The 16,391-nt window shown below is 34.5% G+C and overlaps 1 protein-coding gene across 12 annotated transcripts in view; it reads right to left on the bottom strand.

The window, feature by feature from the left end:
* GOLGA4 (golgin A4) overlaps positions 1-16,391 on the bottom strand; it is a 120,056-nt gene that overhangs the window by 47,048 nt on the left and 56,617 nt on the right. For all 12 annotated transcript variants that reach the window (XM_069475528.1, XM_069475522.1, XM_069475523.1 and 9 more), the window contains 2 exons: positions 7,308-7,486; positions 2,639-2,770 (listed from right to left, as the gene is read on the bottom strand). In XM_069475528.1, the coding sequence (XP_069331629.1) occupies positions 2,639-2,770; positions 7,308-7,486 (311 nt within the window). The remainder of the gene's footprint in view (positions 1-2,638; positions 2,771-7,307; positions 7,487-16,391) is intronic.

The following is a 16,391-nucleotide window of genomic DNA, read 5'->3' as shown; positions in this document are numbered from 1 at the left end:
CAGGAAGATCACTTGAGCCTAGGAGTTTGAGATCAGCCTGGGCAACACGGTGCGACTCTGTCTCTACAAAAAAAAAAATTTTTTTTAATTAGCTGGACGTGGTCGTACGTGCCTGAAGTCCCAGCTACTCAGGAGGCTGAAGTAGGCAGATGGTTTGAGCCCAGGAGTTCAAGGCTGCAGTGAGCTATGATTGTGCCACTGCACTCCAGCCTGGGTGACAGAAGGAGACCATCTCTAAAATAAATACATATACTGTATTGTTTAATGTAAACTACATTTTAAATGCATCTCTACATGCACATAAAAATAAAAGAGAAAATTTTAATAGTCTGTCAAATTAAGAAAAGGGCAAGCACAGGTACATGCACGTGTGTGTATCTTACTCTTTCTACTTGGAATGTATCTGAATATATCAGATCCCAGAACACAGTATTAACAAGGTCAATGTTCAAGGCTCAGTGTCCCAAAAGGCCAACGACCCCATCATGAAAACCCACAGTAGGTCTTTATTGCCAGGCATTTTTAGTACTATTCCTGGTTTCTTTATGTCCCACTTTGTTCCTTAATTTCCAAGCCCCTAATTTTAACTTATGCTGTTATCGAGAATCCAGATATACAACCATCATCATATTGCCGTCTGATCTTTGACAAAGCAGACAAAAAAAAAAAAAAAAAAAAAAACCACTGGGGAAAAGAATCCTTATTCAATAAATGGTGCTGGGAAAATTGGATAGCCACATGCAGAAGACTGAAAACAGGATCCACACCTCTCACCACTCATAAGAATTAATTCACGATGGATAACAGACTTAAACCTAAGGCAGGAAACTATAAGGACTCTAGAAGAAGAGGTTGGAAAAACTCTTATAGAGATCAGCCTAGGCAAAGAATTTATGAAGAAGACCCTAAAGGCAATGACAGCAACAACAAAAATAAATAAATGGGACCTGATTAAATTAAAAAGTTTCTCCACAACCAAGGAAACAATCAATAGAGCAAACAGACAACCTACAGAATGGGATAAAATATTTGCATGCTATACATCTGATAAAGGGCTAATAACCAGAATCTACAAAGAACTCAAGCAAATCAGCAAGAAAACATCAAACAACCCAATTAAAAAGTGGACAGAAGACATGAACAGAAGCTTTTCAAAAGAAGATAGACTAATGGCCAATAAGCATATAAAAAAATGCTCAATGTCTCCAATCATCAGGGAAATGCAAATCAAAACCACAATGAGATATCACCTAACTACAGTGAGAATAACAAAACAACAGATGCTGGCATGGATGCAGAGAGAAGCAGACCTACCATTTGATCCAGTAATTTTGCAACAACCTGGATGGAACTGGAGACGATTCTTTTAAGTGAAGTATCACAAGAATCGAAGAACAAAAACCACATGTACTCCCTACTAAATTGAAACTTATAGTTCAACACTCACGTGCACATATGGTACTAAAATTCAACAGAAATCAGGCAGGTGGGAGGGGGGAGGAGGAGATGGGTAAATCCACACCTAATAGGTACAATGCACAGTATTTGGGTGATGGACACACTTATAATTTTAACTCAAACTGAACAAAAGCAATTCATGTAACCAAAATGTTTGTACCCCTGTAATATTCTGAAATTTTAAAAAATTATGCTGTTATAGTTTAAATATTCTTGTAAACTGCCTTAATTCTTTTCTGTACCACAAAGAATACAAATATGTGCCCATACATGTGTAAATTTTACGAGCACTGACAGCCAATTGCACCATAAATCCATGTGCCTGTTTGCCCCACAGAGCAGATTAGAGTTTATTAACTCAGTTCAAGAATCACTGCTACTGGAAATTCTGAGAGCCCCAGATACAACCAAGAGTTAAAAAAAAAAAAAAAAAAAAAAGTATGAAAACAAGAAGATTAAAACTTAAAACTCTATTTCTCAACCTTTTACATTGAAAGAATTTTCAAATTATACACTATTATTATACATTATTATACTGTGGATAATAACCTCATATAAAAACAAACTACATTTTTGACACTAATACTTTTTATGACAACTTATACAAAAGGCTTTCACAATTTAAGAAAAATATTTTTTGTTTTAAACTCTCAAATTATGCTATTTCAACAAATCTTCCAGCAAAAATCTGAATCTGCTTTTCTGGTTATCGATCTTGTTAGTTCTGTCAGTTTTTTAATCTAACTCTTTTTTTTTTCTTATACATCATGGGGACTGAAAATTAGTACTGAAACTATTCTACTTAAAATGAAACTACTTGGTCATTTTCATTTTTTCTTCTTTAAAATGCAATTCAGTCAAAATTTTCTGAGGCTTGAGCTCTCGGTAAATTCAGTCTGGTGAATTTTTTAGACATTCTTCCTGAGTTACCACTGCTTCAATTAACCTATCTTCTTTTCTTTTCCCTAATTATACCCTATTGCCAGGGTAGGAGGGATAGACAAATTAACTGACTGATGAAAGCTTGTTAGATCAGTAAATTTAATTTTCACACAATACCAAGCTAACAAGCTCTGGCAGTCTTTCCTCCCTACTTTCTATCCTCTTTGCATACCCAAAGTTCAAGGCTGCCAGAAACTCTGCTAAGTTTACCTATAGCAGAAACAAAACAAGTACTTACAAGAGCTATTTTCATTTGCTCCTGAAATTCCCTTTCTTGGATCTGTAACTTCTTGGTCAGTTCCTGCTCCTTGCTGGCCAGCTCCTTTTCATGAAGCTTCTGTAGTTTGGCAATTTTTTCTTCTGAGGATTTCTGAAAATCAGCCAAATAAAGTTAAAACAGCCAGAATAAAACACGTAACTCCACAACTAAATACTACTTTCTTACAGTTTAATCAAGCTAATAACTTTTTTTTTTTGAGACAGCATATCACTCTGTTGCCTGGGCTAGAGTGCATCTTCATAGCTCATTGCAGCCTCCAACTCCTGTGCTAAAGAGATCCTTCTGCTTCAGTCTCTGAGTAGCTGGGACTACAGGTGCACACCATGACACCCAGCTAATTTTTACATTTTTTTGTAGAGACAGGGTCTCGCTATTGCCTAGGCCGGTCTCTAACTCCTGAACTGAAGCAATCCTCCCGCCTCAGCCTCCCAATGTGCTAGGATTACAAGCATGAGCCACAGCAACCAGCCACTAAAAACTTTTAAGAGGAAAAATCAGAACACAATTTCCTACATAGATCAAAAGTCACCAAAGCCACAATAGTTAAAAGAAAAACTAGTAATGTTTTTCTCTTAGTTTAAGACAAGAAATGTTGCTGCTATAGTAGAGTCTGATGAGGCTGAAGTTCCATCTCCATATCTTGCAGGGATGTTCTCCACCGGTCAGGATAGGGAAGCAGAGCAGGGGGAATAAGGATGCTCTCAGAGAGGGCATTATGCTGCGATCAAGCTGTCCTGGCTGCACCAATCTAACTATGTCTAGCTTTCCAGGTGTGTACTATTTATTAAGAGGTCTTGGCCCTGTTCTTTTTAGGATAGAAAACTCAATCTTATAAAAATGTCAAATCTTCCTACATAAATCTAAAAAATTAATATAATCAAATAAACTAAAAATAGAATGGACCCCCAAAAAAGCAAGATTGGCCAATACTCTTCCAAAAAAAATAAGAGTAATAAGGGGAAGCGACGAAATATAACATATTATAAAATTAGAGTAAATACAATAGTGTATTAACAGCACATGCTCAAAGCAAGAGAATAGCACAGAGAATCCAGAAAAAAACCCCACATTTAATACTTTAATAATTTAGTATGCAATAAAGATAATATGGCATATCAAAGGGGAAAATGTGTATTATTAAATAAATGATTTGGAGACTATTTGGTAGTCATCTGGAAAAAATTTAAGTTGGATCTCTACCTCACTCCTTGTACCAAATAAATTTCAGTTGGATCAAAGATGCAATCATAGAAAAATGAAAGCATAAAAGTGCTAGAAGAAAAAGTAGATTTCTTTTAATGATCTCAGAATTGAGCATGTGTTTTTAAGTAGAACAAAAATCCAGAGAGCACTTAAGGAAAAGGCTAATAAATTCAACTACCAGGAAAACAAAAATTTCTGCATGACAAAAAAAAAAAGACAGCCAAGAAACAAAAACAAATCATAAACAAAGTCAACAGGCCGGGCGCGATGGCTCACACCTGTAATCCTAGCACTCTGGGAGGCCGAGGCGGGTGGATCATTTGAGCTCAGGAGTTCGAGACCAGCCTGAGCAAGAGTGAGACCCCGTCTCTACTAAAAAAAAAAAAATAGAAAGAAATTAGCTGAACAACTAAAAATATATATAAAAAATTAGCCGGGCATGGTGGTGCATGCCTATAGTCCCAGCTACTTGGGAGGCTGAGGCAGAAGAATCGCTTGAGCCCAGGAGTTTGAGGTTGCTGTGAGCAAGGCTGATGCCACGGCACTCTAGCCCAGGCAACAAAGTGAGATTCTGTCCCAAAAAAAGACAAAACAAAACAAAACAAAACAAGTCAACAAATAACAAACTGAAAAAACTGTCTGAATAAAAGTACCTTATATTCAGAGAGTTAATTCCCACTATAAGTAAAGAGCTTCCACAAATCAATAAAGGAGCAAACAGCCCAATAGAAAAATGAGTCAAAGATTTAGTTGGGTAACTCAAAGAGAAAAATTACAAATTCCTTTATAAATATATGTATATCACACTGGTAAGAATTATGCACATCAGAACAGCAAATGATTTTTTCTTTTTTACTTATAACCTTGAAAAGATTAAAAAGTTAGATAACACCATCTTTGTGAGGAGAGAAAACATATTCTAATCTTAAATACATTGCTTGTGGGAATGTAAATTATCCTCTATAGAACTTATAGCAACCAGGTAAGAATTAAAAATACATATGATTTTTCCCTGAGTAATATTCCACTTCTAGGAATCTATCCTAAAGAAATATGTACATGAGCAAATATGTATAAGGATATCTACAATTTGCAATAGCAAAAAGTAAAAACAATCTAAACACCCATCAGTAGGAGACTGATTAAATTATGAGACATTCATACAATGAAGCCTTGAGCAGCCTTTAAAACAAACGGGGCATCATTATGAATTATCTATTATCAATAGATAAATAACAATCTCCCAGATTAGGTGGAAAATCAAAATATAGAAAAACATACATAACACACTTTTGTGTTAAAAAAGTTAAAGAGATTATAAAACATAAAAGAGAAATCATATGCAGAGACTATCTCTGGAGAAGTATATTCAATAAAAGAAAATAGATTTCTTTGGAAAACTAAGAAGCTAAAATGGAGGAGAACCTTTTCACTGTATACTTTTTAAATTTTTTGTTTTTCTTGAAACAGGGTCTCACTCTGTCACCCAGGTTGGAGCACAGTGGCACAATAACAGCTCACTGCAGCCTTGAAATCCTGGGCTCAAGCAATCCTCCCACCTCAGCTTCCTGAGTAGCTGGAACTACAGGCACAGACCACCACGCCAGCTAATATTATTTTTTTGGTAGAGACAGGGTCTCACTATGTTGCCCAGACTTGTCTTAAATCCCTGGCCTCAAACAATCTTCCTGCCTCATCTCCCAAAGTGCTGGGATTACACAAGTGAGCCACCATGCCTGGCCTACTTTTTATCTTTTAATTTTTATACCATATGTCCATATTAATATCTTTCAAAATAATTCATTAATTATTTTTAGGTTGTTAGATTCCACAGTAACAATACTTACCACATCATATGACTAATTTGATCACAAGTAATTTCTACTTTGCAAATTGTCTAGTCCAGCAGGAGCAAGAAAATATATGAAAAGAATATAATTTGCCCCCCTCAATACCTGCTATGCACTAATAAGTAAAAGCATAGAAACCTTACCAGGAGTTATAAAAATAAACACTGCAACTAAAATCCAAGTCTCACCTATTCAGATCTATAATTTATCTTGAGCCATTTAATTTTAGTGGACATAATCAAGAATACAAATGAGTCAGTAAAGGAATAGGGGAAAAAATGAGCAAAGAGTCAACAAAGGCAAATATGACAGGAGGAAAAATAAGCTAAAACCAAAGCAGAGAAAAATGGGTGAGGAAAGGAGCTGGGGGCACGGAGGGGTCATGATGATGACATGTTCACATTTCTAAAAAACTGGAAGTCTATAGGATTTAAAAATTTAATTTCTAAAAGAGACCGTTTCAAAAAGCTATCGAATTTTTAAAATGAGGTCTATCTATAATTGTTAAGAGTAAGCAGAATATCAAGTAATACTGATCCTTTAAAATACTTAAGGCAGGGGCAGTGGCTCACGTCTGTAATCCTTACATTCTGGGGGACTGAGGTGGGAGGATCACATATTCTCCAGAGTTCAATACCAACCTGAGCAAGAGTGAGACCCTGCCTCTACTAAAAATAGAAAAAAATTAGCCAGCCATGGTGGTGCGCACCTATAGTCCCAGCTATTTGGAAGGCTGAGGCAGGAGGATCACTTGAGCCCAGAAGCTGGAGGTTGCAGTGAGCTCTGAGGACGCCACTACACTCTCGCCAGGGCAAGAGAGTGAGGCTCTGTCTCCACAAAAAAGAAAAAAAAGGAAAAAAAAACAAAACAAAATATTTAAACAATCTCTAGCCCCTCAGTCACTTCCTCCCTCAAACACATACTAGCCAAGTACCTTCTTGGCCAAGTTCTGTGGAAGAGATGCTACTAGAGCAGCTAAACAACCTACCTTCAAGGAGCCTAGGGTCAGAAAGCCATAAAACAGTTCAGGCACATCTCAGTTTACAATGTGGCCCACTGGAGAGAAAGCAAAGCTTAAAAGGTTCCAAAGAATTATCCAAGTACTAAATTCATTTCTCTATCAAAGTGGTTTTCTACTATATTCTGAACATCATGAAATAGTCAAGATCTAAAATACAAATTAGGACAGGCACAGTGGCACAGGCCTGTAATCCTAGCACTCTGGGAGGCCAAGGCAGGAGGATCACTTGAGGTCAGGAGTTGGAGACCAACCTGAGTAGAAGCGAGATCACCATCTCTACCAAAAATAGAAAAACTTAGCTGCGTGTGGTAGCTTGTGCCTGTAGTCCCAGTGACTTGGGGGGCTAAGGCAGGAGGATCACTTGAGCCCAGGAGTTTGAGGTTGCAGTAAGCCGTGATGATGCCACTGCACTCTACCCAAGGCAACAGAGTGAGACTCTGTCTCAAAAAATAAAATAAAACACAAATTAACTTTTCTCTGCCAAAGATTATACGAAAAATAGACTTAAATTTCAAAAATGCTGTAACTCATTTCATTCCAGAATTATTCTTACTTTCATTATATCAACAACCTCCTGTTTGACCCGACTTAATTCCTGTTGAAGACTGATGCGTTCCTCCTCACTTGTTTTTTCCATAGCTTTTATTTGTTCATCCATTTCTGCCTTCATTTTTCTCCGTGCTTCTTCTGTTTTTTGGGCTGTACTCAAGGCTTTTTCAAGTTCCTCAAAAGCTATAATGAAAACAGTAGAAAACAAGTATCTCAAGAAATACTATTAATGAGCTAAAATGTTTTTACATTCAATTTATAGGAACTAAGAGCAGCAGTAGCAGGACAGGTTAAAAAAACTCATCATTGTTCTAAGCCAAGAGGTATTTCTGAGTTTTAACAAAGCCACAAGAAATGTTCAGTCACTAACACCAATTTGCTGTTGAGTTCCGGATTAGTATATTAAGACTGTTTATATGAACCTAAGCTCAAAAGTTTGAAAAAAAAATTAAGTTACTAAACGTTCTCCATTCTCCTACCAGTGTCCTTACGGATAGCAAATTCAAAGAAATAAAGACACGTCCCTACTTCTGTACTTTATAATTTCAATTGCTTGTCTGTTTGCTATACATAGTTCTTATCTATCATCAATAATTATGTAATACTATTGTATACTCATAACTAGGACATTTTTAAAAACGTAAAAACTATTCTTTGGCATATCTTATTTTTTAAAAACTTTTTAACCATAAGACAAAAGAGTAGAGCTTTTATTTCTTTTTTTAAAACATTTGTTGGCTGAATCACAAATTTAAACAATGTATTTTGAATGAAACCTACTACTTGTATAAGTTTCAAACTAGGACTGTTTTCAGTTGACGTAGGAAGAAATCTTTACCTGATTCAACAATATATAGAAAGGCACTACGAGCAGAAAGTTCTTGGGTGAGATAAGGAAGAATTCAGGGCCTGCAAAAATAATCATCTTGGCTAGAGCAGTAAAGTCTTTAAGGAGGCCAAACAGCTTACTCATCACCAAATAAAATCAGATTGATGGTGCAACAGCTGGGTAACTGGGCACCAAAAATACATAAGTGTGTTTACGTATAGTTGTATATACAAACAGTCCACAACTTAAAATTTTTTGACATAGATTTTTCAACTTTACAATGGTGCAAAAGCAATATGCATTCAGTACAGTCCTCAACTTCCAATGGGGTTACATCTGGATAAACCCATTGCAAGTTGAAAATATCGTTAAGTTTCAACTTACGATATTTTCAATTTACAATGGAGTTATCAGGATGTAACCCCATTGTAAGTCAAGGAGCATCTATATATGCATGTGTATGTATTATGTTTATGTGTATATGTATGTGTGCATACACATATACATTTAGCATAATGATAAACTGATAATTCTACTCCTATTGCCATCCTAGATTATTTCCTTTTGTCTTCACAGAATAGAAATCTCCAGACTTCCTTTTATCATAGAAATAGACTATAAACAAAATTCAGTTTTCAAGATGGTTTTTAATCCTATCAAGAAACATATGTCCAGGGAGACAGTTCACTGACATATATAGTATTTTTCACTTCCAATGGTATAAGAAATGCAGGTCTTCAACTTCTGGCATCACAGAAAAAAGGCCTTTTATTAACCACAACTTGGCTCAACACAGTGGTTTGGGCACAGGAATTGTATAGCTGAAGACAAACATCTATTCTAATGGCAAACTGCATTAGGTACAGAAAAAGGCAAGAGAAGGCTGAATCTGGTAATAACTGATAAACACAACTTACTTTGCTCAACAGTTTAAAAAACAACTTCTCTGGCAACCATAATACCTTTGGTATAAAAAACATATCTATCCAATTTATTCATTTTATATGTCCAAAGTATAAAACTGATGCTCAAATACGGTTTAAACTTAAAAGGAATATTAATTACCTGAAATCATTTATAAAGATTCCTATTCTAACTTTACCGGTATCTGTCTGCAAGTACCAAGATGATAATCCTTAAATATAAATATGTGAGAAAACAGAATATTTAAAGGAAAACGTTATCTTTGTTTTATTTAAATATTGTTTTACTACAAGTTCTAGTGTCAAGCATACAGAAATAATGAACTCTTGCTACTAACAAGAAATTAGTTTCTTCACTTAAAAATCAGTCAAGTCACTAATTATGGGAAAGAGATTCTGAGACAAAGTGCTCACTACTTAGTTTGTGCTAAAAGTTTAAATCTGGGAAAGAAAAAAATGAAAACAGGAATGACTATCTTTTAACGCTTGGATGTCATCAATACTTTACCATTATTATTGCTATTCAGTATATAAAATTATATCTTAGTATTTTTAGGTACTACACAGAAACATCTTAAATCAGGTTCTGGAGAAACTGAAGATAGTTTTGACACTCTTCCAGCAAAACAGAGTTTAAATAAAAAACTTTTGTCAATTAAGCAAAATAAAACAAAACTTTATATAATAAATACCAAGTGAATTTTGTTTTCAGTTTTAAAATTCCAGAATCCAGCACAGTATAAAAATAAATGTAGTGCTCTCACCTTTCCAAACAAAAAAATCTATGCCCTCAAGTTCCTAGTTAAATATAATTTTCTACTATTAATAATTAAGTTTTCTAGTCACACTCAGTAAATTTTAGAATATTCTCCTATATATGGTCTAATTTTAGAGATTCTCCTATTAAAATAGTTTTCCTAAGTCACCTGATTATTTACCATATGATGATTAAAGCAGGATGGATTTGGTTCCATAGTTCTTTTCACCTAATTTCACTCTTCTCTCCTACTTTCCACCACCATACTAGAGAACCAAATAAATTCACACCTAGAAAGAAAACTTTGAAATCTTTTAATTCAACATCCCCATTCAAATGCAGTAACTGAGGCATTCAAATTTTCTCAAAGGTGATAAGTCAACTTGAATATATAGGCTTCATGGTAGAACTTTAAAACTGGATTTAAGAAATGATCCTGGGTGTACCATGCCTGTAATCTCTGCACTCCCTCAGGCGGGAGGATCACCTGGGGCCAGGAGTTCAAGACCCCATCTCTATAAAAAATAAAAATAAAAGAAAAAAGAAAAAGAAACAATCCTTACCCTGCAATATTTTTAAAAACTATTTATACCAACATTGATTGACATTGATCAAGCTTAGCTGAGCACTAATTGCTTACTAAACCAGAATTTCTGAACCAATCAATTAGTAATGGCTTCTCTCAACAAAATGCAACATGTTATACTTCATTTATATATTTATTTATTTATTTTTAAAGACTAGTCAAGTGTAGTAGTGATAAGGGGGAAAAGTAGCAGAACAAGAGTTCGACCTGTAACTGACTGTGAACAATCAAGTGAGAAAACTCACTACCTTTGGATCAGCCAACACTCCTGACAGACACAAAAACTCACTGCTTTCCACCTCCACCCTGCTTCACGGAAGTGTTAAGTACCCAAAAAGAAAAAAACAAAAAAGGCATAAAGCACATTATATATATCCACATATAGAAAACTATTTCTGGCCCATGATGGAGTCTACACTATATCACAAATGAAGCTACTTCCTCACAGGAAGTCTGCCTCCAACACTGAGTCCCATTTCAGTGTTTAAGGAAGATATACTGAGAGTTTACTTAGTACCCAGAAACATCTCACCTTCTGACCTCACAACCAGCAGACACGGTACATAGGCATCCATAGCAATAGCCCATAATATTCTAAAAGCAAATTCCCTACTCTTTCCAAAGTGAAATTAGGATTTTAATGTAAGTATTAAAAAAGTATGTTCTGAATATCTAAGTAATTTATCTTTCAATTATCAACAAAGGATAAGTGAGTGGGGAGAAATAAAGCGTGCATCAGCCACAGCTGACAAGTCTTCTGCCAACATGCAAGAGTGCGCGGGGAAACCACAGTCACAGCACACATCAACGGGAAGGCTAAGCACAAACTGCTGCAAAATGTTGCAAGAACACAATGCGTTCTTCCAAAGCAAAATTCAATGTATCTCAGGCAATTTTTATTTAAAAAAAATAAAACACTTTGAAAATACTTCTAGGCAGAAATTTAATGACATTATGTATAGTCCTCTGTCAGTTAAGTAAAATGCAGGGGAGGCCTTCTATTGCTAGTGCCTCACTTTCCACTTCAGACGAAGTTCACTTACATCCATGGAAATTATACAAATGGACAAATACTTACTATACGAGTTAAATGAGAGAGGTTGGCAATCTACAGCTCAATAATCCACCCATTCATTCATCAAATACTTATTGGCTGTTTACCACCTGCAGAGCATATGCTAGGTATTGAGTGAAAGAAAATATTTTACAAAAAGATAGTTGAAGTAGTAGGGAGGGGAGGATAATAAAAGAACTAATCCTTAGATAAAGCTCGGAAGAATGTGGCATTGTTTTTTGCTTCTGAACTACTTTTCCCCACCTCATCCTGACCATCCCAAACAATCATTATAACAAATGCCCGAATTCTGAGGTTCTACATAGCATTACTGTTTTCTTGCACTGTTCCAGAGAACACTTTACAATAAGGTTAACAAGACCCACTTCTATTCCCACTGCAGGGAATAAACAAAGATGCAGAAGTGTGGAAAGGCTGCCAACCTCTAGATTAACTGTTGATCCTAAGAAGCTGGTTAATGATATCAGGAAAGAATAAATAAACCCATTGTCTGTCTTTATCCCAGCAAAAAAGCTGCTAAAATGCATGTGGCATTAAGCTAAAAAAAAAAAAAAAAAAATATGTAGTACTACAAAATGAATGAAATGCAAATTAACAGAAAAAGCAACAAAAAGGATTTTATTTGTTAGAATTCCCACCCAATGCCTCTTTTGTAAAGAAAATCAAAAGTCTAGAGCAGCAATTTTCAATGTATAGTCCAAAGATCTTGGGGTCTGGAGACCCTTTCGGAGATCTGTGAGGTCCCCCTTTTCCAAATACATGTCTGTATGACAGCAGATTTTCTTCATACATTTCAAGCAAATCACAACAGATGGAATGCAGAAACAGGCATAAAAATCCAGCTGCATTCTATTAAGCCAAACTATGAAATAAACAAAAATGTAAAGTAAGGCCATTCTTCACACTAAATTTTATTTTGGAAAATACAGGTATATTTCATAAAAATATTTATGCTAACATGCTATGAGTTTATAATTGTTATTTTTAAATGAATCAAATTTTTTTTTAATTTTTACTTGTAATTACTAATACAATAAATATCAATACATATAAGCCACATAAACAAAGCTCTTTGGAATCCCCAATAAGTTTTAAGAGTATAAAGAGGTCCCTGAAATCAAAAAGTTTGAAAGCTACTCTTCTAGCACTTACATAAATGAAAATAAAATACTACCACCTAGTGGCATATATTAAATAATAAAACGCTTACATAGAAATTGAGGCCTTCAGAAATTTAATATGACCTTTCCAATAGAAATTTTTAAGCCACTCTCCAAAATACATAACAAGATTAATTCTATAAACTGACTATGCTTTAATCTTCAAAAAATTTACATATCTATCCAAATTTTCATGTACTCTTTTTTTTTTTTTTTTTTTTAAACTTTTTTGAGACAGAGTCTCACTGTGTTGCCCAGGCTAGAGTGAGTGCTGTGGCGTCAGCCTAGCTCACAGCAACCTCAAACTCCTGAGCTCAAGGGATCCTCCTGTCTCAGCCTCCCGAGTAGCTGGGATTACAGGCATGCGCCACTATGCCCGGCTAATTTTTTCTATATATTTTTAGCTGTCCATATAATTTCTTTCTATTTTTAGTAGAGATGGGGTCTCGCTCTTGCTCAGGCTGGTCTCGAACTCCTGAGCTCAAACGATCCGCCCACCTCGGCCTCCCAGAGTGCTAGGATTACAGGCGTGAGCCACCGCGCCCGGCCCATGTACTCTTTACATACAAATTCATCTGTCAAATACCTTGAAAACATCAGGCAATCTTGAAAAATATTAAGCTAAAGCTAAGTAAATTTAATTAAATTGGAAATATGATCCTGCACCAAGGAAATATGTTCTTCTAGTTGCTGATGCTTTCCAGTAACAGTGACATTGCTGGAGACATAAATAAATGCATTTTTAAATCCATTTAAAATAAATTTTTCCATCAGATATTCATTTAGTGCCAATATATGTACATATTACTTATCTAACATGGCATACTTAAAATCTATTTTAATTCATACTTTTTTTTTTTTTGCCTGAGAAACATGGAATTTTCCTTGTAAAGCTTATTCTAAGTACCCATGATAAGAAAAAAAAAAGCCCTTACCCCAGTCCTGTTCATACAAGGCTTGGGAAAGGCACCATGATTCACTTATTGGCATGTGTGGATGCACAAAAATAAGATGTTTTGTGAGACTTAAGACTCCAAGAAAATTTCATTACATAAATTATCAGCAACTAACAAAGCACTTAAGTACACATGTGATTTTGGTTTGTTATGTAAAAATGCATAAATCTTACATATTATTTAAATATATAAACTCTATTTTAAGGGTCCTTCAAACATCAAATAAGTCCTACTTAACATCTTTGTCATATCAGGCCTATACTCTACAAATGAATAAAAAACTTATTTCCTGCATAAACACAACATGACAATAAAAAAGCAAAGAATGTTATTAGTTAATCCAAGTTTTTAAATGCAGCCAATCATATAAAACACACAACTTCAGCAAAGACAGGGCACATGAAAGGGAAAAGGGGTTTACAAAAGTTAGTGTACTCTGGAAACTTTCCTAATTCAAGAAAATATTTTATTCATTTTGCATAATTGTAGGCAAGACATTTTAATTGGAGGGTGGATTAAAATTGTGGAGTGGGTTTTTTTTTGTAATGGTTAATACATATTTAAACCATTTAAAGGTAAATTAACAAAAAAGACTAAAAGTTTATGGGTAAGAATGAATTCTGAGAAAAAATTCAAATATATGGAATAAGCTATATCACAAAACTGTTAACATTATTCTTAATAGCAAAAATACAAAATAATGTAAGTTGATCAATAAAGAAATGGTTACCAAGTAAATGATGTACATGCACTTTGACATGGCCATTAAAATATGTCAGTACTTTAGCAACACGTTAAAGTATCAATATAGTGCTAAATGAGGGGGAAGAACATACAAAATTGTATGTACAATAGTATTACAATAATATAAAAATGAGGATTAGAGAAAAGGCTAAATGGAAGTGTACTGAAACAACAGTGATGTGATTTTCTTGATTTTCTCTACCTTCCAGTGTTTTGGTAATATAATTCATTAATAATTAGCCAGATACTCCTACCTCCTACCCTGGTTAACACACAAACACAACACATACATACACACAGAATAGCCAAGAACTACTGTGAACTTTAGTAACATGAATACCCTACCTTGGTGCTGCACTGAGGATATAATTTTCTAGACAATTAGAAATATTACCTAAGACTTAACACACAGCATTATGCACTTAAGCTGAACCACCAGACTTTTCCAAGTTTAAAATCTAGTTACTGGAAGATATGACCATCTGTTCTTAGGTAACACCTAGAAAGGAATACTATCAATAGTAGATAAGTGCCTGCAATAAATATATTCATTGTTAGTTTTCTTTATTCACTAAAAAAAATAATTTTAACAAAACAAGAATGCTATACTATTATACTTTAAAAAATAGACCTAACATTTCCACTAGAGAGGAGACTATTTAAGTACTACAGGTGGATATACCATCCTGAAGTTGGTCCCTCACCACATTCACTGTCTCAGTATTTTGTGATACTGTGATACTATGATTTTTAAAATCATAGACATTCAGATTTCCACTGTCCTCCAACACATGGGAGGCATCACTGTTTGTCTAGAAAAAATATGAGCAGTGCAATAGATTGTTTTCCAGGAAAAGTAGTGAGGAATGTTCTTGAGCCGATTTTGACATCCAGAATAAGTAAGCCAAAGGAATTAGTTATTTCTCCACGAATATCCACATGACAAGAATTACTAACCATATCAGAGTTAAATTTTTTACAGTTGAAAACACATTAGGAAAGTATATTTTCTTTGATAACAGTTTTTTGTAGACTTATCTACTTCTAAAATCCTAACAGCAGGCTATAATGATGTTAGTGTTTCCTTTACAAGGCCAACTCTTCTGTGTTTAGCCTTTGAATTTTAAATCTGAGAAACAGGAAGAAAAATATTTAACAGAGCAATAGAATTAATTATCCAGGAGCCAGATGATGTTCACAGACTTTATGGAAACCCTGCTTCCTTTACATTGACCTTTTCTTATGTTTTAGTATCTAACTAGAATTTTCCAAGTGGCATATGACCTTTATATTTGAACTAAGAACCATTTTCTACTTGAACAGCTCTGTTCAGACTCAACTGAGACCACTAAATGAAACGCAGTTAGTGTACAACACTAGTTTTCATTATAGATTTAAAAGGCAACATCTTCAATGTGGAACTCATTTGTTACAACTTTCTATCATAGCCTTCAATAATTATGAATACAAATGTAACTTTTAAAAATATCTATAAAAGCACTTGTAACTGTAATATCTAAAACCTTTCCAAACTGAATGTATCTATTAAAAAATTTAAATCAATTCTTTTAGTATTATAAATTTTTAATATTTTGACAGTACTATAACAGAAAAGTTTCTCAACTATTAGGCTATCAAATATTTACAACAATATAGTTTTATAAAAATCACACTTAAAGACAAAATACAATTGTGTTTTAGAGAAGCAAGAGAAGGAAAGCTATACTACTAAAGATTTAACTGGAACAGTTATCTGGAAAAATTTTATCCTGCATGTGAATTAATTGTATATTTTGTCTACCTTTTCATCATTTACCCTTTTCAACTTGATATCTATTCATCGGTTTCTACCTCCTCAAAAAGTTCCAATTTTAAAAGGAAATGTAATCCCTTGACCAATATTTTCTCTTTACTGGCTACAATAGTCAAAAAAAGCGTGCTAAAAATGAAAGGGCCTGATATGAGAAGCTGAGACTATGAATTAGGTTTTCTGTTCACTGAAAGCAATCCTATTTAATAGTGTCTCACAATTCTCAAAATGCTTCAAGTAGGTTGTCA

The sequence above is a fragment of the Eulemur rufifrons genome, chromosome 7, assembly GCF_041146395.1.
Source record: "Eulemur rufifrons isolate Redbay chromosome 7, OSU_ERuf_1, whole genome shotgun sequence".
NCBI lineage: Eukaryota > Metazoa > Chordata > Mammalia > Primates > Lemuridae > Eulemur > Eulemur rufifrons.
Note: the sequence above shows the minus strand (reverse complement) of the source record. Positions and strands in the feature narration are given on the sequence as shown.